The 25,516-nt window shown below is 44.3% G+C and overlaps 1 protein-coding gene across 6 annotated transcripts in view; it reads left to right on the top strand.

Moving 5' to 3' along the window:
- The window catches only part of LOC122397741 (proteoglycan Cow), a 42,188-nt gene that overhangs the window by 6,293 nt on the left and 10,379 nt on the right, over positions 1 to 25,516 (top strand). Inside the window, exons 1-5 of one of the 6 annotated variants that reach the window (XM_043397127.1) lie at positions 4,531 to 4,715; positions 5,075 to 5,138; positions 18,565 to 18,622; positions 21,698 to 21,800; positions 21,909 to 22,040. In XM_043397127.1, coding sequence (XP_043253062.1) covers positions 18,580 to 18,622; positions 21,698 to 21,800; positions 21,909 to 22,040 — 278 coding nt within the window. In that variant the 5' untranslated portion in view covers positions 4,531 to 4,715; positions 5,075 to 5,138; positions 18,565 to 18,579. Of the gene's footprint in view, positions 1 to 4,530; positions 4,716 to 5,074; positions 5,139 to 12,500; positions 13,239 to 13,794; positions 13,958 to 18,564; positions 18,623 to 21,697; positions 21,801 to 21,908; positions 22,041 to 25,516 lie in introns of those variants that run through there. The other 5 variants (XM_043397136.1, XM_043397144.1, XM_043397153.1 and 2 more) reach the window with 5 other exon arrangements.

Here is a 25,516-nt window from a genome sequence, read left to right as displayed (position 1 = left end):
ATTAGAGATTCCCTAAGTAGGGTGCATACGATTCGTGTTTGGCGCTCTGAAAAAGGTCCAAGTTTCAATTTCAATTTCATCCTCCAACTCTTTGCTTGCTCGACGTCGACGCCTCGTTACGAACCTAGGTACATGTATACGTAGTTTCAAACGCATCCTCTCTCGACACGGCGCGGCGCTACGAGTACGATTGGTAAATGTTTTCGCTCGAAAGTCGATCCCGACGACGGTGCAGATTACTAGAGGAGAATAAATAACGCGTTCTCGACCTCACGAACTCGGGAATTCGTTCAAGTTACGACAGCCCGATTCGCGATAATCGTTGAACGAACCGTAAATATCTGTCGAAACTTACGGACTACGGAATAACGATTCTCGACTCGATCGACGTTTAAAAAACCACAAGGTACAGTTTACTTGTTGTATTTTTACGCCCATTTGTCCGCGTTGGAAGAAAATGTCGACAAGTTGTTTGCGAAATAATCTCACTTCATGGAAAATCGGGAACACGAGGCACTCGTATTTCCACAGATTCGTCTTGGCAGATACAACATTTACAGGATCAATAAAATTAGTCGAAGAGAGCTTGAAAACGATCTTTTCTCGAGACCGCAACATGCCAAATAATCGCGTCCTTGTGGCAATCTGTAGGTACTTACATAGATACATACATAGTTAGTTGTGTAGGCTCGATTGACGAGGAACGAAATGCGCATCGATAACGGGATTAACGCGCGCTTATTAAGTTAATTTAGTAATCGGAGGCGAGAGCGAGATGCGTGTTTAGAGTGCGTCGGGAAGCGAGGTTTAATTTCTGGACGGTACCGGGGCATGGCAGTATTTTCCGTTTACGGCTCTTGGCTGTTCGCGCGAGGTGTGCGCGGAAAATCGATACGCTCGTGCCACTCCCCCTGGCAAAATAACCGAGTTGGAATTTCTGGCCGAACCTTGAGAACGACATCGTGTTTATGCAGATGCAGCTTGGCCGGCAGCACGCACCGCCGTCGGCAATCACGTGTAATCGACCGCTTGCCGTGCCTCCTTTCCTTACGATCTCCCACGAAGCTTCGACGTATCGACCACTTAAACAAGGCCTTGTTCGCCTCGACTCGCCTCGACTCACCTCGACTCACCTCGACTCACCTCGACTCACCTCGACTCGCCCCTTCTTGTTCGTTTCGTTTTCGACGATACGATTTTATACCGTTACCCTGTCTCGAATCTCTAACCAAGACTTAAGAAATTCCTTCGTTCTTATGCTTTTAAAATATCCTTCATCGACTTTCCGTTTTCTATCTTTATTACAAACTACCGTATTATCACCTTTCGCGGGATATGTTTCGATAGGTGGTGACAGATTCGTTATACTCTTTCACGGGACATCGAACTACATATCGAATACGATGTTAAATGAATACCGCACACCTCTTTCGTGTGAACGAGTTGGACGCTGCGAGTAGAAAATCCTGTTGTTCATCGTATGTTCGCTCGCTCGGTTTCAGCCATAATAGCGCCAATTACGGGCAATTGGCAGAATTTCGCGGCGCGTAACCGAGGAACAGATTAATGGAAAACTGGTAGCTGCGGTGTATCGATAACTTTACAGTGGATTTGTCGATACGACGAGTATCGATGTAAAACCGGGGCTCTTGCAGCTCGAAACATGGTTTCGAATTACGGTTGTTCGTTGCATACGGTAGAAGGCACAAAATTACACATATCGGATAAAAAAGATACGATTTTGCAAACGGAAGGGAAAATCTAAATTTCGTTTACATTTATGTACTCGGATAATTTCAAGTCGATCGCGCTCAATCGCGCTTCTTTTAAGCAAACCAACGCGACGCGACGGATCTAATTTTGTCACTTGAAAATAAAAAATTAACAATACGCTCGATACGTTCGATACGTCCAGGACGTGACATAATTTTACGTTCCAAGACGTAGCAGTGCGTTCTATAAATAAGTAATATTACATACGTTTACTATTACAATATATGGATATATTATGCAAATGATGCAATCATGTGCAGCGGAGAATGTACGAGACCCGAGCGAGCATCGTCCGAAGGACGCGGGTAATTTTATTGGTAAATTTAATGAGACGAAGCTGCTCTAAGAGTGAGCCACGTGTAACGTAAAGCTACTCGTAACTTGAATTTAACTCGTTAGCTCGTGACTGGAAGCGTATACGATTACAGAAGCGAAGGCGGTGTCAAAGTAACCAGACCGATGCTTCGAAAACACGCGCGTTCTACAACGATCGAAGCAAATTTTGATGGACGAATGAGATGTTTAGCCATTTTATAAATAGATTATGATAAAACAAATCATCGCGAATACACATATTCGTGACGATTTGGTAAAAAATTGCTTCAACTTGTATACCGATTTGAAGCCTCGCGTGCGCGGTAAAGACGAATGCGACGAATAGTCTGTTAGGGGCAACAGAGTGCATTAGCGGCAACGATACCGGTTCATGGACTCTCCCTTCAACTGCAATTTGGAATTGTTGTGGCCATTAACCACTCGGTCGAGTCTGAAACAGTGCGAACTCGGATGCGCAACGGGACAGTAAGTCGCGTAGCATCAAAATGCACAAAGGCTGCTCGAGAGTCTGGGTGCAAGCGCGCGATTCTCTGCGTACCTTGAATATACCTACCATATACCATACCTACGGTGTTCGAACTTTTCCAATAATGGCACGCGTGTTTCGAACATGCACTCGCGTTCGAGTTTTTTCTCGAAATGTGCCGAGAAGATTAAACAGAGCTCGTTTAGTACGAGTACCGTGAAATCTGAAGAAACTGAACGAATTTCTCGGTGATAAAATGTGACGATTTTATCTTCACCGGCTTGTAATATAACAGAAGGAAAGCATCGTTAAGATTACATCCTATTTTCGAATGCGTGTCGGTAAGAGTTGCTACTTGGACAACGCGACGCGGTACAACGTCGCCGTCGCGCGCGTCGTCCGGAGCAAGTAAGAAAAGTTTCCGCGAGGAACGGACGAAAAACGTTTCCAACACGCCTGGAAACTTTCCGCATACATTGCGCGCAGAGCGACGTGCACGCTTCAAGTTTCACCTAATTTTTACCCAATTACCGGGGAGGGAGCTGTTGGCATAATTGTCCCATCTCGTTGGCTCATTAATTCTTCGGCTCTGTGCATTCCAGAGCCTCGTTAAGCTGTCCTTCATTAGTCGAGGCGCGTTAATTCTCGCATGCTTCGAATCGATCGTGCTTTATGATTGCTGACAAGCAGTCGCCGCGGTGTAGCGCGATCTGCCGCAGCGAGAGAATCGCGGGACGGAGCCATTCCCGTGTTACGGCTCGAGCACGCTTCACGGGCTCGACTCTTTCATTATTAATCGCAAGATAAGAAAACGAATGAACCTGACCACCCCGCCCCGCACCGAATGATTAATTACGATACCAAAGTCGTTTGTGGGTGTCTTGAAGCAAAGTCGCACCGTGCCGCGCCGTAAGCTCGAATTCGGCTTATCGTGGTATTCGTTCGTTTAATTATCTATACTATACGGTGTCAACTAGCCCGTTCATAAAGCGATGTTGTTATCATTATTATTATTATTAACGTTATAGATTTTCGGGACTAGCGAGCGATGTAAGCGTTAATTTCAAGGAGCACGATTAACGATCGCAAAGCCAAGTATGTATTTGTTTCTAAAAGGCATGTAGATTGTCGTTCGGCATCGTTAACCCGAATCACCTTGCGGCATTGTACAGTCGCGTGTACTCTAGCAAACGGACGTTCTACCGCGTTTCGTGTACACACAGACCCGCATTGTGTGTCGAGGTGCGATGCACTTTTACGAACGCGGTGCATCTCCATTGTTGTACCAGGAACATGGACACGGATTCAGTGCATTTTACGTTACAAAGGAACAGGGGAAAAAGGAGTAGACAGATCTGGCCTACATATTCTTCCTCGTACATGGAAGGAGAATTTTTCTGCGTCACGCGAGACACTCTGGATTCAATCTTTCAAAGAAGAATCTCAAGGCGTGTGTATGGTTTATTATCGATAAAACGTTTTACTTAGTTCGATGCGTTTCGTCGAGCGACTCGATTAAATAAGATTCGGACTCGTTTCGCGTGTCGCAGTTTCAACGGGCCAACTATCCGATTCGAACTAGCAAACGAATCTGCTTTACGCTGCAAGGAGTGAATCCAGCTAGCTCGATGAAGAATTTAAAGCGAGCAGGAGGGTCGTAATACCGAGGCTTGCAATCGCGTTCACCGTATAAACGCGCAACAGGGGAGTAGCAAGGTCCTGGCTGCAGGTGCAGTTGCACTCTCTTCGTGGTTTTAGTTTACAATTGCCGGATCTGTAAACACATTAGCCAGAACCAGGGACCGCCTTAACACAACGAATTCCGATTGTTTGTTCGCCGGTGCAACGCGTACATCTAGAATTGCAGGAATTCGTGGCACGTTCTGAGCGCACTTACAATACGGTTGCATTCACCGGGGCCCGAATTATCCTGGACGCTACGTGTGCCGGTTTACCTCTGCGTTCTCATTGGCTCGCACGAGCTCGCGCTTCGAGCCGAGTTTGTTTATCCGTTCGCTTACTTTGCCGCCTCGCGCCGACTCGCGACGACCGCGCCGATCCTACATCGAGGCTTCGTTAACGCGAAACCTAGCCAACTATCAGTGTTGTACTTAGTTACGTTTAAATCGCGAATCCTCTGGTACGTACTTTTATTCTTCATACTTGTTATCCAAAGTTATTTAAATTTCCAAACAATAATCGACTCTAAACATTTTAAGGGATTGCAATATTTTCCGGTTTTGTTTTTCCACTTGGTAATCGCAACGAAATTTATCCGCTCAAGTTCCGCAATTTGGGAATTCATTATCTTCGTAAAACCGTTCAAATATGTATAATTAGTTGGTCAAGTGTCGTTAGAAGGGCGCGGCTACGTAATTAGCACGTTGAAATTTAACCAGTTAACGAAGCTCCCTTAAGTTTCTTTAATAAGTTAGAGCCGGAAGACTAGTCAGAAGGGATTCCGAACTAACAATGACTTGCTTCAATTTCCTGTTTCAGGTGAGTGTCTTTGGAGTTTTCCCTGCTGCGAGCTTCTGCCGCTCTCGGATATTATCTGCGTACCGTGAGTTCTTTGCACCATGTTCTTTCATCGATATCATCGTTCGTAACAATATACATATGTAAGTCGTCGACGAGAAGGATACGTAATGCATTTATTCGTGCTTAAATTCAGACGTAAACGTAGGCACACCAGCCAGTTCGTTCGAGCTAATTAATTGTCTTCTGTTGATTTTCTAGATTTTCTTCGGCAAACAGCCCCGCGAATGTCCCGAACGCTGTGCGCAGATTACACTGTTCGCAAAATTTAGCAGATTAAAGACGGTATATTTATCCTGTGGCGCAGCAAATACTCGAAACCCAAGGGAAAATTAAGTTGAATCTTGGCAAACTCGCATACGTTTGCGACGTCGAGAATTTTTTAACGTTCATTCGAGCAGACATTGTGTCCATTCCCTTTGTCAAGAAGGTAATTTAGGTTAGTTTCGGTTCCTTTCGATTAATCGTACGACATAATTTCTCGTGACGTTGATGCGTTTGCCATTAAAGCGCCTCGATTGTGCGAGTTCGTAATGAAAACAACGGGTACGCGGTGAAGCTTTATTGCGTCACGCTTCTGTACAAAATTGCTATAAAATGTCTTGGTGTAAGAAGCAATTACGCGAACCGAGGGGGTGGGGCGTCTCGCTGAACGATGCCGAGAAAAATAGTTATTTATCGCGCGATTAATTATCGCGACACGAGCTACACGTTATATTCCATTCTCAACCGTACCTGGCCGTTTTTCTTTCGCTATTTGTTCCTTTCGACTTTCGGACCAACTGAATATTGCTTATAGGCTATTCCCTTATCGTGTCATCGATCGAAAAACGACTATCTCGATTGTTACTTTACGATTTTCGATTACATCTTAAATTCTTACGAAACGTTACCCGTTCCGTTTCGTTATTAACACGAGGGTGGCGTCTAAAATTCGAGCCGAATCGTGACAGGAGGTAATTCAATCCGAACTAATCAAGTTATTAAACTTTTCATTCCCTTGGAGACTGTAAATGCATCCCCGACGTTTTGGGAATAAATTTTAATCGTGACCCTGGGATAGACTGTCGCGTTCTCGAGTTTCTGAAACGTCGTGTCGTGCCGTGCCGGCTAATTAAACGTCATCGAGGAAATGCAACGCACTCGGAACACAGAGAGAAAGATATATGTATATGTATATCGAGTAGGAGTTGGAGAGGGCTAGAATCGTTGCGGCTGGAAATGGTTAGGGTTGGTCAGTTACGCTCGGAGAAGCACGATATCGGTGATACGTTTGACACGAAATGCCCGTTGCTTGAATTCGATTAAAGCGTACGATAATGGCAGCCATACGGGAGAATCTTGGTCCCGTAAAGGGTAATCCCTTCTGTCACTGGAGCAAGGAGAAGCCTCTCCAGGTATTTACTTACTTGGTTTACGTAACCAATAAGGTTCGCTCTATGGATTCGTTTGTTCGCCGGTCGGGAGAGAGAGAGAGAGAGAGAGAGAGAGAAGCTTCGACAACTTGTAATACCATTTTGTAATTGAATTACTGAGTCCGCTGCGATCGTCGTTGCGAAACGAGCATCGTTCGATTTTCAAACAACTTGAAAATTGGGGTTGGATGTTTCATAGAGGGTGTCTTTTCGTTTAATCGCAATAAAAAATAAAAAACAAAGAATCAACGATCGCACTTTGTCGATGAGAATTCGAGGCACGTGAACGCATTCATAGTAATACACTGTCGAGTCATTTGAAAGAGATGCATTAGAGTACGTGAATTTTTTTCATACTCGTTGCGTGCAATAAATGAATCAGAAACGACAAACGAGGGTTCTCGTTTGGAGCGTCGCGAAAACGGAGGCAGCACGTGTATCTGTTGTGTCGTCGCGACAAAGCAACCAAAAAAAGATGACTAAAGTACATGGAAATATTACGTATGCATCAGCTAGGTGTCGGCGGAACAACAAGACGCGCGGAGCTTTTCTAAAAATTGAAAGGAACCCTTTTAACGCGGGACCATCTTTGATGGTTCGACCTTGGCAGCCTCCGAGGCTCCGGTAGTTTCTCTCTTCTTTATACCTGTTTCTATCCAGCGACCTCCTTGAAAGCAACCCTACAAGCGTACAATACACATCTACATACCGATACAGCGTGTCACGTATAGAAACTCTGCGTACTTACGTGCTCATCCGGCCTCGCTTCTTTCGACTTTTTGCATTCTTCCTTCCTCGTCTTTCTGCCAGCTCTGCCCGGCTCGGCTCAGTTCGGTTCAGCTCGGCTCGGTATCGTCCTTTCCTACCTTTCTTCCTTTCTTCATTCATTCATTCCTTCCTTCCTTCCTTCCTTCCTTCCTTCCTTCCTTCCTTCCTTCCTTCCTGGCTGGCTGGCTGGCTGCGAAGCCAGCCGACTCTTCGGAGTGCTCCGGAGGCTCCGTTCTCGTTATCGATTCGCGGAAAACCTCCTCCATCGTTTCAACTCCCTTTCATTCACTACGTGCGTGTCTCTCTTGTGCAACGAATGTACACAAATCTGTACTTGGGATCCTTCGTTGCCCCGTGTAACGAGAGAAACGTCAGACAGTCGTCCGTCTTATTTTTTCCTCTTACTCTTTGCCGAATTAACCGACCACGAGTTGGCATTGGTCACGAGTGACGGGAACAGGAGCAAGATCCCACAACAACGTCTTTTGAAACCTAATAGTATCTTCAGGTCCGTTTTATGGATTATTTTCTAGTTAAGAAAATTATTTAATTACTTAATTACAAAGTTGTGCAACTACGTTGGTAGCTTTTTTTCAAAGAATAACGAATAAATGATGGGGCTCGTCCCGAATGAATGTATTCCCGGCACTCACGGCCAGCTGCTATCCACGCGGGTCGCAACGAGATATTCCAATATTCATTAAGCCACCTTTTGGCTTCCCAACGCGCATAAGAATTTCAGGAGGGTCGCGTTCCGCGATTGTTCCGACACGCAGAAAAAGAAAACCGTGAAACCACACCTGTTTCGAGGCCGACGTGCAGAGGAATTTATGGAATTATCGGAACTCGTGCAGAATTAAAAGTTTCGCTCCGTCGACATTCAATATCCTTATTGTTTCGTTTTTGTCTTTGGTATAGTCTTTTGGTAATAAAGTTGCACGTTAAAGGAAACGAAGCTTGGTAATTTTCAACTAGGGACATCGGTAGATTCGTGACGGGAAGCATCGTCGGTGTATCAGATTTAAACCTTTCCACCCCACAGACAATACTTGGTATCCTTGGTAATCCTTAGAATCTACATAAGTTTCAAATATGGGAAATTCTCGATTCGCCGTCTGTTAAATGTACCGGTTCGTTCGACCGGCGAACGACTCGTAAAAAGGATAAAAATCGACAGAGTTACCGTGAAGCGATGGTGAGAAACGATATCGTCGTGGTTCTGAAAACACGAGGAACTCGGTTCGATTTGTAGATTGTAGCAGGTCGCCTGGTAGGCGCTGCTTTCAGACTATAAAAGCTGATTTCAACGGCGAAATCGAATCCCGGTACCGGCCTCTCCGATGGAATTCAACGGGGCAACGTTTTCTGGCCGTCGCAAAGCTAAAACCCTATTTTCCGTGTGTCGGCAAAAGGGTTTTATCGTGCCCTTTCACAAGGCCGCGTCCGAAAGGAGAGTTTCCCGATAATGGATCGGCTCGGCTCGGCCAATTGGCCGGTGGCCGGACCAATGTATCAGAACTTTATTCAGCCACAAGCTGCGCGACGCACGAAAGTAAGGCTAACACGTTCGAGCCAAAAAATAATCTCTGCGATTGTTGAATGGTTTTATCGACATTAAACGCATATACACCCATCTAAGTACACGGCCCACACTCTCCTCTCTACTCTTCTGCCGACATTCGTCAGTAATTCCAGCATGTCGATGACACTGATTGATTAGCCAGTCTCCCGTCAGCCAAACTCCGCCACTACTGTCCATCAAGCCACGATAATATTTCTATGGGGATGTCGGTAAAAATTAAAAGGCGACCGTCTGCATGAATCGGGAGCATCGCGGGAAGAAGCATCGAATAAATGAACTCTTGTGAAATAAAACTTGTCGATCGAGTCGGAATTGTATACCGTTTAATAGATTTCGGGTACTGGCAAAATTGTGTGAAACGTTCCTTGGTCGAGTTATCTCGCTTACCCACAAGCGGGAACGTTATTCCCACTTGTAATTTCGTGTAAATCAGGTTTTCGTGTCTCCGGTGCTCGAGCTACGCTCGGAATTATCGTCTCGTGCTCTCTGAAGCGGGATTAGCTCGAAACGCGAGCGCCTCGATGTCTAAGCACGAAGAGGAACCGCCGCGTGGCGTAGGGTGGCGTAGGGTGGCGTAGGGTGGCGTGGGGTGGCGTGGACTGTAAAGTTCGAGCAGAACGAAGATCAAAACTCACGTTGGAAATTGACATTTTCAACGTTGAGAGAAGAACGGTCTCAGCGCAAAAAGCTCAAAGGTTTCCTTTACCAAATCGACGCGACACCCCACCATAATGAAATTAATTTCTCGACTGTCTCTGTAATTGATGTTTCGAGTCTGGTCTCTGATCGAGTTGCTCTGACTCGAACGAGATAGAAAAGAGTCAAGATTTATTCGTTCAAGTATGTACCTACTCTTTTTCGATGGTACAGAGAGCGTCGAGAGGACTATAATAATTGTGAGCGTTTACTCGCGCGACCTGGAGGAAATTAAGTTGTTGCTATCTCCGGATCATAGTGGTAGATTCGTACATTTCTAGCGCAGAAATTTTTTACGGTCTCGTTCGTTGCAGCACTTTGCTTGATGCTCGAACCGCATTAAGGGGACGCGAACGAATAGCTCGTCGGCTCGGTGTCTCGTTATTTATTTATTAAACGGCAGAAACGTCGAGCCAAGTCGACTGGCTCGGCCCAAAGTAAAATCGAGAACAATATCGATGGAAGTTTACCCGTTCCTTTCCATCCGTGTCTTCTGCGCGGAGAAACAAGCCAGGTAAGAAGAGAGAGTGGAAGGTAGAGAGCAAGTAGGCCAATGAACGATTACTCTCGACAACATTCTTCACGAAATTCATGGACCCGACGTACGGCCAAACGGAGACGTTTGAAACAACCGTATTGTAAAATTATTATTGAAAACCGTATTGAAAATATAGAGTTACGAGCGCGAGCACGAGCGTTTTAGTAAATTTTATAGAAGCTTGGGATTCGCGAATGCTTGGAACATTTCGGTTTAAACTGCTCTCCGATCCGTTAGAAAATTCTTTTTGCGCGTGTTTGGTTGCCGTTGTTACGGTTTCCGATTGTTGTTTGGTTTCCCGCAGTCGTCGATAGGGCCTCGATCCTCGTCAATTGTTTCCGTATTTCGGTTCCGTTCTTCTTCCCTTGTTTCACCGGATCGGGTTTCTACCTACGCGTTCTTCGAATTACTACTTCCTCCTTCGAAGCGGAATCTTGATTCGATATCTCGCCGACTCTGCTCGGCAGTTTAATTTTTCGCACCAACAGCGATTCCATTCCGGTTCCCGACGATCTTTCTCGACGTTAACCATCGAACGACATTTTAATCATTCTAATTGCAGGACGTTTTAAGGAAAAGTGTGTGTGTTGTTCGTAGAAAATGTCGTTGAGTCGAGAGACGACTGTTTTCGGGTCGCGAGAGATTAAGAATATCCGGGACACTCGCTGACAGCGTCCCTTTAGTGCTTTCTATGTTCTGCTGGAACCCGATGCCTTCGTTTGCTCGCCTAATAGCGTGTCCTACATCTTCAATGTTGTCGCTTATACTTATCTTTTTCTTAAAGGGGTCGAATATGAGCGAACGATAGAAAATTAATGGTATAGTTTTTCTCATGATTCGGCGACGCGATAAAACACGGTTCGATTTAACATTATTTGAAGAATCATCTACGCGAACGATTAAAACTTTTCCCCCGAAAGTAGAATTGTAAATTCTTTTCTTTTCATCGATAAAGGCGATATCGTGTAGTTTTGATTAATTACTATTGACTACGTGCTTGCAACGGAACCGAGGAAAGCTACCGTTTCTCTCGATTCATAGTAACCGTTCACCTTAATAACGTTCGATCGTCGAAAGAATAGGATTGCAGGAAAGCGCGTTTTACAGTCCGATTATTCGACTAATAGCGAAACTAGCTCGTACGGATAGTGGGGGAATGGTGTGGACCAAGGGGGTTAGGATGGAAGTCGTTATCATCCTCATTCCCGTCGTCGGATGCTTCTTATCTTCCCAGTGGAAGCTGGTCTTCCCGTTTGTTCTGGTAATAGGTAGTCCGACCTGGCTCGGAATACTACTTGTGCTCGCCCTACTTGTACCTACCTGTCTACTCTTCCCGACCACTTTGCCTCTCTTTTTGCATTAAACGCACCGCGATGTCTACGTATACGCGCCTACGTATTCAATACAACTATTCTATTTACTTAATTTCTTTTTTTTTTTGTTTCTTCATGTTGAATCATGTTTTCGCTTTGACGCGTATATCTTGGGGATCTTGGAAACTCGTGTAACATCAAAGCGTACTGTACAATAAATGAAAAATCGCCGAGTATGAGTGAACCGCGGGGGTAGATAGCGTAGTGAAATCCAGAATTCACGGAAATCCCAGGAGTAATCAAAGAGACTCGATCCCGTTTTGCGAACAGTACAAACGAACGACGTGGATGAAATTTAAACGGGCCACTTGGCGCAGATTTCGAGCAGAACGTCTTGGACGTTCGACACACAGATACCTTATCATTGTAATTAAAGAAAAAAAAAAAACCTTAAAGCTATACGAAATCTACGAGACTAGATTATTATGCTATAAGGTAATTGTTACCTTAACCTTTTGGAAAGGTCCAAAGTGGATTCGTTGAACGCGAGAGAATCGTGTCCAATAAGAAGACGATCGATCCTTCCGTACATACAGACGCCGCACGGTCTTGTTGTAACAGGCACAGACGTCTGGGACAAGAATGTCTATCTACATGGAGAATTCGGTAACGACGCTGGTTCTCCCTTTCTAATCGCAAGCGCGGTTAGAAGCTACGATCCGGATATCGACAGGCCGATATAAATGGGTTTGCTAGAACGGAATTGCGAAATTGTAGGGAGCAAAGGTGAAAATATAGCTTCGTGCATACGTGTGCACGTATGCCCCTAAGTTCGTTACAGCGATCGGTTGTTGTTTATTGCTGAAAAGTTTCGCCAGAAATTGGTACAATAGTGGTATCAAAGTCTGTTGACAATTTCTCGCTATACGACGAAGGTATCTTGTTTTGATAAAAATCTCGATCGTAGCGATTTTCTCAGTTTTATTAATCATCATTTTAAACTGTGAAACTATCGTTCGATCAGCCGCAAACCGATCCATCGATAGGCTGAAGAGATTTCAAAGTTATATTTGGAACGATTATTGCACCAAGATAGACTTTACGGCGAGTAATTAGAAGCACTTCAATTTTCAAGCAGATGCATCGATCGAAAACATCGACAGAGGGTGCAGCCTGTTTGCTTTCGACGGTGCATCGACCTATTATGCGGTAATTTCGTATTCGATGAATCGGTAACTTTGCCCCTTGAGACTACCTTTGTTTCCAAAACTATGGTTATATCTCGTTGAATATCGTGTAATAATGATTCAACGAGGAAAGTTTCATCGTGACAAAAATATAACTGTAGGGTGAAGGTAGCAGCCGTGTGTTTAGGGAGATTTTCAGGGAACGTTGGAAAAGATTTCGATTCTAGTACCGTAACGAAAGAAATGAAAATACATATATTATGCGTCGATTGGAGAACTAGCGAGGCACTGTTGGTGCGTCACTGTTTTTGATGTCGCATAGGCAAATTGATGTAGGTCGGTTGGCAGTGTGTAGCCGTGCAGAGGCATACAGTCTCGTGTCGGTGACCTAAAAGGGAAAAGGGAGAAGGTAACGGCGACAAGGGAGGAAAGAGGTATTTCCATTTGGCAGAGTGCAATCGAGACGGAAAATCGCCGCGGCGAAGGCCCTCCATTTCCGGATGAGTTTAGCTCGGTGCGGCCTGGTGGTGACTATCGAGAATTGATTTGTCCCAGGAAAACACACGTATTTTCAGCGTTCCGACACGACGCGGGGCAAAACCACCGCAGGCGATTCACATAGGCAGGTGCGTATCCCTGTGGAAAATATATCCAACGCCCTTCGTGCATCTTTTCTGTTCCCGTGCAAACGGATCAACCGAATTGAACGTCCTAACGCTTTTATTTTCTTTTCTTTTTAATTGCAAGTAGCAGCGTGAACTTTGGTTTCGAAACGATGCCAAGAAGATATAGAAACGAATAAAATTTTGCGTCGCGAACAAAGTGCTTTATTCCTTTCAAATAGTCTATAAATCGTCGTCTATACATACATGTTTAATAGGGAGGAGAGCACGGTGCGTCGAGGAACACGTAGATCGTTGAGGCGTAACACCGTTTCATATTTCACTATCGAGAGGTCGATCGATCCGAGTTTGGTCCGTTCTTATTTACAGAATCCCGAAGTACGCCTCTGTGAAAGGTGTGCACGTACCATGTACGTGCAGTTTTCAAGCGCGACGCGTACTCGGAACCGTAAAACATGTCTCAGATTCGTTGCAGCAATTGTAGACGATGAACGCACGCTTCGTGGCTACTGTGTGTCTTTACAGTTTGCGTGGATAACGTTTATCTCTCATATTTAAGATCGTTGCGATGTAAAGGATTCGGAATAAACGAAGCATGTTTTTCATCCCTTGGGACTAGATGGAAACATCGTCGAATTTCAGATCGCATTCCGGTACGCGCGTGTGCAACATCTGTGGCGGAGCATAAAACATAGTCGGCGTTCCTTGGTCGTCGAGAAGAGGTATGCGATAAAGCATAGCGTGCAGGTGTATTTTAGCTTGGCATGGCGGAGAGTTACGTGTACCGAGGCACACCGTGGTGGTCGCTTTATCATCATCGCGTACTTGCGTGTCCACCGATCGCGAACCGAACAATTAACACGTTGTAGCCTCGCGCGATTCGAAACGATTTTTAATAGAATAATTCCCGTACGCGTCCACGTTTACAACAATAGAGAGATACGGATCCATTTGCCCTACAACTACTTGGTCCGTTAAATTCATCCATCGAGAATCAGATTATTGCGATTTGTCGCCAAGTAGGTCGCGTTTCGCATCGGCGAAACTGCTTTTCGAGCCCAGGTGCCCCGAAACTTTTACAACCGAACGATACGGACGGAACAACTTTTATCGCCATTATCGGGGATGGATCGGCGGTATCGGTCACCTTCGATTCTTGGTACGCGTAAAAATAAAACGTGACAAAGTGTCACATTATTATAATAGGGGTTGTCGACGGCGAACGTGGTGTCAGACTCCGGTTTCGATCGATTTTCCAATTCTGCTAAAATAACAACGGCTTTCGCTCTTAATTGACAATCGGCTGACTCGCTCTCGCGGCTCGTCGCGTACCTCGGGATTTCAAAAGCTTTCATTTCTTTTCAATTTTCTTATTTTCTATATCGTTTAATTTTCGATCAACGATGATCGATCGCGTAAAGAATTTACGTGTTGTCGATTCTCGCGTTGAAGAAACGACCGAGACATACCCGAGACATTTTCTCACCTCGAGGCTCCGGATCAACAGATTCAGAGTCCTCGATGCTCGAATCGTTAATCGTTTATGTTGCTCGAGTATTTTTTAATCTGTATTTTCAAGGTAATTTAAACGTAAAGTTACAGCGATGCATTTTTCTGGTCGTTTCTAGTTTCGAAAGGGATAAACAGTCGGCACAAACCTATTAATAAACATGATCTTTCAAGGCGTGGCGAGGCGAAAATTATAACCAAGCATTTACATCAGTTAACCTCGCGGTAGCGCGAGGTACGTGTAAATTATGGATAATGTGCATCCAGTACATTAGCTCGTTCCGACGCAATTAACTTGTCGAGAAACCCGCATTTTATCTTTGCGGCCGCGGAGCTCCACCTAATTTCTTTCTTCTCGTTCCTTTCAATTTTCCCTCTATTCCGTTCTTCTTTCCTGTTTCTGTCTCGTCGATATCTTTACACTTATCTTCGAATCGCTATAATAGAAAGACGCGTATTCGTTAGCGGTGCAGTATTCAGCATTCAACGAGACTGTTCTGCTTCTTGGTTCTTTTCTACCAATATAAATCTAAAATTCTAATAAAAGTATTTAGCCCCCTGAATAATGAACTCGCCTAGCTAGCCCCGTTTCGCCGTCCGTAATCCACGAGTTTCGAGGGAGTGTGAGCGTTACACGCGATTCCTTCGTTCGTATTAATTTTCTACCGGTTAATTTCTTTATCGTTCGACCGTGGTTGACCCAGTTTCCGTTCCAGCGAAAACAATATCGGTCGCGAACACATTATTTTAACGGTGGCCGCCGTGCGTTTGCAGGCCGATTAATGACCGGTGTCATAAAATTCATAAGCGTGTTATTGATATAAATTTTTTTCTATCGAGAATTGTTGAATGCAGTCTCGAAGAGAGAATTGCAGAGATACAAACAAGACTTGGAGGCAATCGTTTTGAGGGGTTTTTAAACATAATTGAACTTTGTTCGATTTGTCATATTTTCTGCCAGCCTTGGTAAAGAACTTTTAAATCGCAAAAGAATAACTTTCGTGGTATGTACCTTTCCGATTGTTCGCGAGAAAATTCTTCGAGGAAGAGTCATAAAAGGAGGCCTTGGATGTTTAAAGACGCGGGAAACTCAATTTTCTTCCAAGTATCGTGGGAAAGGAACAACGGCGACCGAAAAATCCCCTGCACCCTTGTTTTCGCCGCAGGAAAATAAGACGATCGAGATTTAATTTTCTTCTAGTTCCTCCTTTTCTTCGTCGACGAAATTCCATTTTCTTAAAAACGATCGGACGCAAAAACAATTTTTTTTACTTGCGCTCTACGTCATGAAACTTGATGATAATTTGTTCGAGCTAAGTTAAAAAATACTCGACGTTCTTCGAATCTTTCCCGTACGATTTATTTTCTGTTTGATCCACGGTATATTACGTCAGTATTACGTCAGGTCGAGTCCGACAGGTTAAGTCACATTTTTTTTCTATTTAATCAGATGCCCACAGGGACGTAAAGAGCTATTTCTAGACGCCACGCTGCGTCGCGCCGCGCCGCGGCGTATACAAAGTAGGCAAAGATCTTTGAACGTTGAAAGCAAGTCGAACGTGCATTCGTTCGCGCGAAAGGGTTCGATAAAATCGATGCAACACCCGTACGATAGTTTGATAAATATCTACCTATCTGTCGAATTAAATCTCTCCTCGACTCTTATTCTATTCGACGAACGCTCGATCCATTTACATACTTTCTTTCCAAATTCCTTATTCATCGTTGATTCTTGTATCGCCGGAAGAGAAGATTTAGTTGTTTTTTTTCCACCTAGAATATCATTGAATCGCCTTGAACGCAAACTACTAAGGGCTTCACCCGTGGACATCACCACGGATATAGTCCCATCGGATAGTTTTGGAAAAAGTAAAGTCTCGGCGGGGATGCAGGTATACTAGTCAGAGTATCCGGCCGATTGTAGGTGACGGTTAAGGCTTTGGCTACGTTTCAAAACTATTACAGACACAAAACTCCTGTTCTCCCTTCCTCCGAGAGGACGTTCGTTCGTTGGGTATGCAACCGATTAATCTAAATTCTCTCTCCCTTCTTGGAATTCATAGTCAGGCCGATATCGAACGATCAGATTTAGCTCGATCGATTCGGATCTCTGCGAGATGCGCGCACCAGACGGAACTAGGTCACGACGTTTCATTCTTTAATGCACATGCATATACATACATAGGTATATCTGGGCATGCCTCTTCTGCTGCATCGATTTCGGAGAATTTACGAATTTCTTAATTTACTGTGCGATCGATTGCTGTAAAAGTTACACGAGGTGTCTTTGGTACCATGTCGAACGATTTCAAAACATAGTGGTAAAAAGTTCGCTTAACGCGTTCCCATTGTTTCCAACGATGCAAGGAAATGACCACCTTTTCGAACGTTATGAATTTTGTCTATCACGCGGCAGGAATATTTACTGGAAATTTTATTCCGTGAAGTAGCTGTTTGCCTGCGGAAGAAAATTGCGCGTTTGCGGTTCAGAATCCAAGTTCGAAACAAGTAACTGCGGCGGCAGCAACTAAAGGTTGCTTAATTGCCCAAGTTCGTGGCCTAGTTCGCGCCTGCGCACGCCCTTTCTTCGGGGTTTAGTTCTCGCGCGACGACGCTCGAATTTCGATTCGAGGAAACTAAGTAAAAACGAGACCCGCGCAACCATTTTTAGTGACAATAATTGACAACGATATTCGACAGCTCGTGGCAGTCGCTCACCACCGGTCCAATTTGACAATGATAAAGTCGAGAAACATGCAATGTCTGAGAAAAGGAACTCGTATCGACGAGACCGATGGAAGAACGCTTCGCCGGGCTAGAGGCCGAATAAACGGATCCATATCGTTTATCAGGCCGGTAAAAATGTCTCGTAGATCCAAGTATACGGGGGCACGTGAAATTACGCGATACGGTCATTTGACCGTTCACGAAACGAGTCGTAAGTCGCTCGACTACTCGCCAGTTTAAAACTGAAACGCGATCGATAGTAGAGATTTTAGCCAGTATCTCCATAGGTATTTTCGATATTATCCTCGAATCGTTGAAAACTGGCACGTGAACTATCACGCGAGCTGCGCACCCTTCGCCTTCTCGTCTAGTAAGGTACCCGTTGTTACCTGCACCTACGTTGTCGGTCACGATGACCTCGGCCTGAACTTGAAGCTGTTCTCCGTTCCTCCGCTCTTTTTAACCGTGCAACCCTGAATTTTATGCACGTGACGAGCGATCGTTCATCACGTCACGATTCCGCGCGGTCGTGCGATCGCGTTTAAGGTTGCTGCTGCGCCGTCTGACAATGACTATTTTGCCGCAAAACGAGCCTCGAGCATGAATTTCGTGACAGGTTGTAACCTTCGATGCCGCGTTCTCTTCGGAATATGTATGTCTATCGGGGGAAAATCGGTTCGCGTCCGTTTCCATCGAGCGAAACGAGATCCATCCTTGCCAGCTTTTGCTTTTCGTTATTTTTCTTGACTCGATGTCTTTCTAACAAAATTCAGTCGATTTTTTATCTTTCTTTAGTAACAGATCGGTCAAATAATTCCTTCGTGGTCATAATTTGATATGTCTCTGTAACCTGACACGTGCATCACCGAGTCTTTTAATGGCTTCACCGATTCTATCGCAAGTATAATGCTTATCGTGTACGGTTGCAAAAGAAATGTCCTAAAAATTCATTCGGTTACATAATCATCTTGGAAAGATGTTTTAAAATATGTATCAATGAGTATAATCAAGACCAGAACAATAACATGGAACAAGAGCTTCTTGTCTAATTCTAGTTTGATAATTCAACAGGAAATTCGTGTTTTTGTTGCAGGATGACACGCGGATAATGAAAGTGGGCGATAAGAAAAGATGGATACACGACCCGAATAGTAAGTTGCCGTATTAAAAGTACTCTAATTACCTACATAATTTTCGTTGTTTAAAAATTAATAGTGACGAATACGTTACAGTACTCTCTACTACACGGTGCTGTAATACTATTTTAATCGATGATAATAATTTAGACATACAAAAAAACAAAAGCAAAAATAATTTGAATCGGTCCACTGAAACCGAAAATAATCGTGTTATTCGTGATCGAGTACGCGATACACCCTGCCTTCTGTACGCTAACCCTGTCAGATATCGGACGTGTCTTAAAAATCGTCAGAGCGACACGGATCCAATTCGCTCGCTTGGCGTGAAACCTAACGCGAAAACTGTCAGCTCGCGTTATTATTCCCTGCTGTCCTCTTACCAAGAGATACGCAAACTTCCAGCGAACAAATTATCCTCTGTCGGAAAGTTTTCTCGATTCGTTCGTAGTCCAGTCGAATTCGATGGGACTGTTGGTTGCATCGTTCGAATTTCATCAGCAAATGTTTCGCGAAATTCGAAATTCGGAAGCTCGACTGCCCCCTTAAATTACACCCTCGAAAGCCTATTAACCCTATAAATTATTGGTCTATCTTAGCGTGAAATACACGGTGACCCATACACCACCATCGTGTACCATCATCCTTCTAGCCATTCCGATCGGTTCGAAACGGCATTGCGATATTGATTACAACGTACATATATTATACCAGTGACAATTACGACGTACAATTTACAATGCATCCAAAGTAGGCGCACACTTCTGCATGAATTAGACGCACTCGAATCGTGATATACCTCGACGATCGACCATGCATTTCGGGGATTGTATGATCGATGACGCTAATGGCGAAGATGCTCGATAACGTGGCCAAACAACGTGGAATAGCGATAACCTATCGCTACAATAACGCGCAGCTTTGTTCGAGGCGGTGAAGGAGCTGCACACGGTGAATGATACCGATGAGCTATCATGAATCACGTACCTACACGGTGCATATAGAATATCCTGCATACAGGATGGGAATCGATTCTATTATATCCTATTATTATTGTGGTTGTTGTTGTTGTTGAACATTTTTATTCACAAGTACGGTGTACGCCTGAATTGCGAACAAGCGACACTAAAACAGGTTACTCGATCAAAGGGAAATTCATTTTTAAGCTTCATTCATTATTTAATCTGTATAACGTAACGTTACCTGTATGTATACAAACGGCCACGTATAATAACAATAGCAGGTACGTAAAATCGATTATCCATGCAGAAATAATCACGGAACTGTCAGTGGTCACGCTTGTACACGCGGGACGCTTGTTACAGCGATCGTAATTTTTACCAGGCAGCGTCGCATCATCGGGAGGAATATGTATAACGCGTCTGGTCAGGTAGTCAGAGCGCAGTACAAAGGGTTAACCCACAGCTATTATTATGACCACCCTCGAATCACCGACAGGCTTCCGCGGTTATTTATGCTGAAAGGGGGCAAAGTAATTGCGGCCAACGTACCGACGCGACGATTCCCTCCCTCTTTCGTCCGGCGATTCAATTTAACGCGAACGCACGGTCGTTACGTACGAACGAATTTTCTTCTTTTCCCCTTTTCCCCTTTTCTCTTTCCTTTTCTTTTAGAACGTAATACGAATCGTACGAATTATAGACAGTTTTTTTTTACGAAGAAAACCATAGGAAATATTAAACGTGCACAGAGTTTTGAAACCCGACAATGCAATGTTTTAGTACGATTTTCAATCGGGTGTAATCTGATTTTAAGAATGAAGTAAATTGTTGTTGAAAAAAAAGAGAATCATTTATAGATTTATAGATTTTCAGTATAGCAGAAGGAATCGGTTAATTAACCGAGATCAACGGAACGAACGTATTTATTTCTGGATAACATTCGTGTCTGGCGGAGCCGAATATGTATTTATGGAATTTGGCACAACGCAACATTGTGTATATTAAACGGACGAACGTGGAAACATATTGTTCAGAATTGCGACGGAAAAAAAAGCACAATGTATACTTTTCACAGGGCTTTTCAGCGTAAATGACAGAACGCGTTGATATTACGTTTCCGGGGAATTTATGCTCTTTTTCCGCCGATAAATCCACTCTCGGTCCGCTCACCAAAGGTGCTGCAATGGTTTTTAGCGTGGAAAATCTGGGTCGTGGAATTTGCGACCACGTTGAGAATTCGGAAACATTCGATTGCAAACGATTCGCGGAATCGACGTGGTTCAGAAACGTATAATAAACTATCTTTCGAACGATGATGCGTAGATAACGGGTGGGGAATCGCGGTGGAACGTTAGGACGATTCCTTATCGGTTTTACACGTCAAAGGGCAATCGCGATATTCTCTCGATCGCGACGCCAGATGCGAAAGGACGCCTCGACCGGCCACGCTCGGATTCGGGGTTAATGGAGAAGATAGAAATTCGATCGAATGCGGTATGCTTCGAAACGACCAATATCGCTTGTCGACTGTTTCCACGCGAATGCAATTGCACCGGGCATTCAATGCTCGACGGCTCGCCGCATCGGTACATCAAAGAAACGAATCATTGCGCTCGGAGAAAATTCAAATTGCCAACTATGCAACTAAATTTCCTCGTTTTCTTAACGAACAGCCAACTTTAACACCTTCGCAACGTTCAAATTTACTTCCTGCTCGAAAGTAAACTCCGATCTCTAAACTCGGTTTGTTCGATCAATCTCTGGTAAAATTACTCTACGAGATCTAACGTTGCATCGATAGAGCTAATTTACTTTTCACTTTCGTACCTCTATCGGAACGTTTTCGCATTTCTTCAACCAATACTCTTTCGTTATTTTAATTTTACGTAATTCTTAATACTTTGTCCGCTGCGTGATATTTGGAAATACGCCCGCCTGGATAAGGTCGTTGCTCTCCGGCGATGGTGTGCCCATACCTCGAGTTTTCATGAAAATTTATGTTAGATTGAAACCATGCATGCCTCTATTCTAGTAAAATTTTCATGCGCCACCGGTGCAAGTTTTGCGAATAACGAGACTTTGATCAGCTTAGTTGTTCCGTTTATTCTTCTTTGTTTGTTTGTTTCAGGCGAACTTTGTCGGCCACTAAATTGCAAGAAAAAGGAACTGTGCCTACTCGAGGACACTTTCACAGCCGTTTGCGTCTCGAAGAAAGAACTTCACAAATCAGGGTGAGTGCTCGGGATGATCAGAACGATCCTGGTCGAAACTTCTCACCTGGTCGTCAGTCGGCGACGTCGCTCGCATCGTATTCCTATTTGTTCGTTACTATTTTTCAGCGACATAGTGATCCCGAAATCCCGGGCAGTTCAACAGAACCGACGAATAAGAACGGAAACTTCGGTCGACTCGGAGGACGACGATGCTTTTTTCGATTCCGAGGACGATGACGAGGATCAAGACGAGCCGAAGTAAGTGTTGGTCGCTTTCGTTAAAGTACCTTGGACATTATAGTAGAATGGCCATTTTCCGATCTGACTATTTATCAGCGTTGGTCGTAATATTTTATCAAAAATTCCATAAATATCGATACAGGATGCTGCCACTAACCGACTGAGAAGTTTATATTGTAACCAGCTATTTTGTAGAATCGTATAAAATCAGGCTAGTCGACGTATCGATTGCTCAGCTGATTTTATTACAATTTCGTTGGACTTACGTACATACACACGTACCATATACATATATGTATATGTATATATTTTCCAGTTTTTCTTTGCATATCTCTTTAACCCCTTCCCGTACTTTAACGAGTCTGACTCGTGATGAATATTTTCGCCCAAACCAAAACATCACGAGCCAGACTCGCGAACAGAAAGTCGACCCAAATGTAAACATCACGAGACAGGCTCGCGGACAGCAAATTACGATCGTGATTGAGTTTTAATTCTTATCAGTACGCCGCAAGAGTTGGTCACGATTCTTATAATCTCTGTTAGCATCAGTCTGGTCTGTTTACCGCGCTTTGTTTGGCCCACATTTGGGCCCGGATTTCGTCGAGCTAAATGACTCGGGAACGGATTAAGGAATCCGTGGACCGACACGCGGTATTCCAGTGCCTAACGGTTCATCCACATCCCCGCATTACAAATTGAAGAGAAACTCATTCTATAATATACTCGTCCATCGTACTGTAAGATAGTTGCGATTCTTTTAGAAAAATTTTAAAGAAATTTTATCACCGTACTGTCCGCCAACTATCGAGTTTGTTGATACAGTTTCGATAGCTACCAGTTTAGTATCGGTCCTTCTAACAGACTAGCGAGCACTCGCTTGCAACGTTCCCAATATCGGAATAACTTTTAATTTTGTTCACGAACCACAAACAGTTACTTACCGTAATTTAATCAGGGTATTTATTCTATTTAACGAAAATATTTTCTCGACGGATAGCCGGTTAGCGCGGCCGTCGAGTGAGTCGAGTAATTCGGTTTAAATTGGTTATTCTGTGGCGTTTCTCACCGTGACTCGCGAATACGATTGTAAAATGAAAAAAATGTTTCGAGGGGCAAGTATCGAAGCGAGTCCCGCAGGGAAAAGTAGACGCGGCCTGTTTTTGTTCTTCACGAGACATTAACCGAGAATTATTGGTTTCGCTGTTCACCGCACATCGAACGCGTTCTCTCTCCCGGGAGATAAACTAAAAGGTTAGTTTTATAGGTCACGTTTTCACGGATACGTGCCTCTTAAATTTCAATGCGATCATCGAAACGACGAGAAAAATAAATGAGCTTCGTTTAAAAGTTTTCCGCGGCACGAGAACCGGTGCGGCGCGGCGGATTTGAGTATCTTAAACACGCAGAAAAACAAGAATTGTCTCGTTGTCTGAATCAGTTAATTATCAGATTCGGAATAAAATTATTTAGTCTCGTGGAGCAAGTATAATGCCATTGTTGTACATCGCATAGTTCCGGTAGCTTGAAAAGGTAAGAAGGATAATAATACGCATACGAGCGAAGGGTAAAAAAATGAATTTCGTACGACACCGTGGGGAAAAAGACAAAACTAGAGGGGATGCATGCGTTTACTTTAGCGGCGACGCTAAGTCAAACAGGAGTTACTCTCGAGGCTGGGAAGGATGTAGGAAGGTTCGAGCAGTCGCGGCGCGCCACGGAGGAAGAATATTCCGCGGGGATAACAGCTCGAGACGGAAGACGAACGAAGAGAGAAAGGGCCGAGAGAAAAGAGGTGAGCGTCGCCAGCGAAACATTTCTTCCTACTTAAATTTGCACGAGCGAGCAGAGCAAAGAGGGTTTTCCATCCGCCTTCTTTCCGCTTCTTTTTTCTCTCTGTCGGTTGCTCTCACTCGCTCACTCGCTCACTCGTCCGTCCGTCCGTTCGTTCGTTCGGTCGGTCGCTTCTCTTCTATTTCAAACTTCCCTTCTGAAAATTCTACACGAAATGTTGTCACAAGGATTACGTCGAACAAGAAACAGTCTAATTGCGAACCAATCTTCCGACGAGCGACACGCATCAAACCTGGATTGTTCCGAACCACATCTACGACTATTCGAATATTTATAGATATACATATTTTTATAATGTAGCCTGTTCATCTATCCATGATAAATATTATATTTTATAAGGTGATATAAATTTGCAAAATCGTGGACAGGAAAAGTCGAAAGATATGGGCGGCGGACAAATGGAGAAAAGAGTATCTACTCGGGGAATCTTTAGTCGATAACCAGCTAGGTAATGCGATGATGGAAGAGCTTCGAGGCTCCGACGAGCATTTTGTCGCCAGTTTCTAGCCCCTTGTGGAAAGAGGGGTCCTGACCCGTCTTTATTGCCGAGTAAGCTTCGCTCTCGAGTTCTATCTTCACCCTGTGTCCCCCTTTTTTCGTCTTCCCTTCGATGCGGCAGACGCGGCTGTCGCGGCGTCTGCTTTTCTCGACTTGGTTTCTCTTCGTCGCAGCTGAATTGGCAAATCGTTGAAACAAACGGCATGTAAAATTTCATTCGGCGTTCGAAATTCGCGGCCAAGCTACGTCATTGATGTTAAATTTCTTGTTTCGTCGGAACGGAGTCGTAATTTTCTCTCGTTCCCGTTCTCCAGGACGTCGAGAAAAAAAAGTACGAGCTGGTACGTTGGTTGATCATCGTTACTCCGCGACTGATTAACAAATAACGGGTGTATATCAAACAGCCGACAGTGCATTAACTTGTGTAAGCGCGGGGATACGAAGCACGGCCGCAAAGTACATCCGAGACCGCAGTCTATTGCAGCCGGAATTGCATGCGGCGGCATTCATTTTGGCGTCCAGTTAGAGGATACACAACGCTTCGGGGCAGCCTAATTCCGCAACCCGGCGAGCGTCGTTGCTCGAAATACGCGCGTATAGAGGATAGCAAAGGGCAGCAAGAAATCCAATCCGATAGACTAATTCGTCTATCGAGGTTGCTACACGCCGATGCGTTTCCGCGTGCAAGTACATAGCCCGGGGAAATGAGCTGGACGTTAATCCTGTCCTCTACTGCCGGCTTAATTCGCATTTCGATGGAAATTGTTGCTTGTGCGTCTCGTTCGACCGCCTTGCCTCGCCTCGCCTCGCCTCGGTCCACCTACCGTTGATGCGTTTCGTAAATTATTCCATCAACAACTTTCCATCCTCTTAAACTCTTTATTAACTTTTTACTTTTTTATCCGAGCTAAGTACATTAATTGATCACTATACATTTCCCACTATTCCTCTGCCGTCGGTCTTTGCTCCAGCGAAACGGTTACAATGATATACGTTTTCAGAAAATCGTATTCCTTACTCTTGCCGCGGTGTAATTTAATAGCCGAATCGGGCGATCGAAAGTCGAAAGTTTCCACGAGTCACTGGAAATTGTATAGGAGGGTTTGAACGAGGATCGAGGAAAATCGAGAGAGTCGGGGAAT

This window comes from Colletes gigas, unplaced genomic scaffold (genome assembly GCF_013123115.1).
Source record: "Colletes gigas isolate AHSC1104 unplaced genomic scaffold, ASM1312311v1 Colletes_gigas_Sc00001, whole genome shotgun sequence".
Classification (NCBI taxonomy): domain Eukaryota; kingdom Metazoa; phylum Arthropoda; class Insecta; order Hymenoptera; family Colletidae; genus Colletes; species Colletes gigas.
This window is presented reverse-complemented; position numbering and strand designations above follow the sequence as displayed.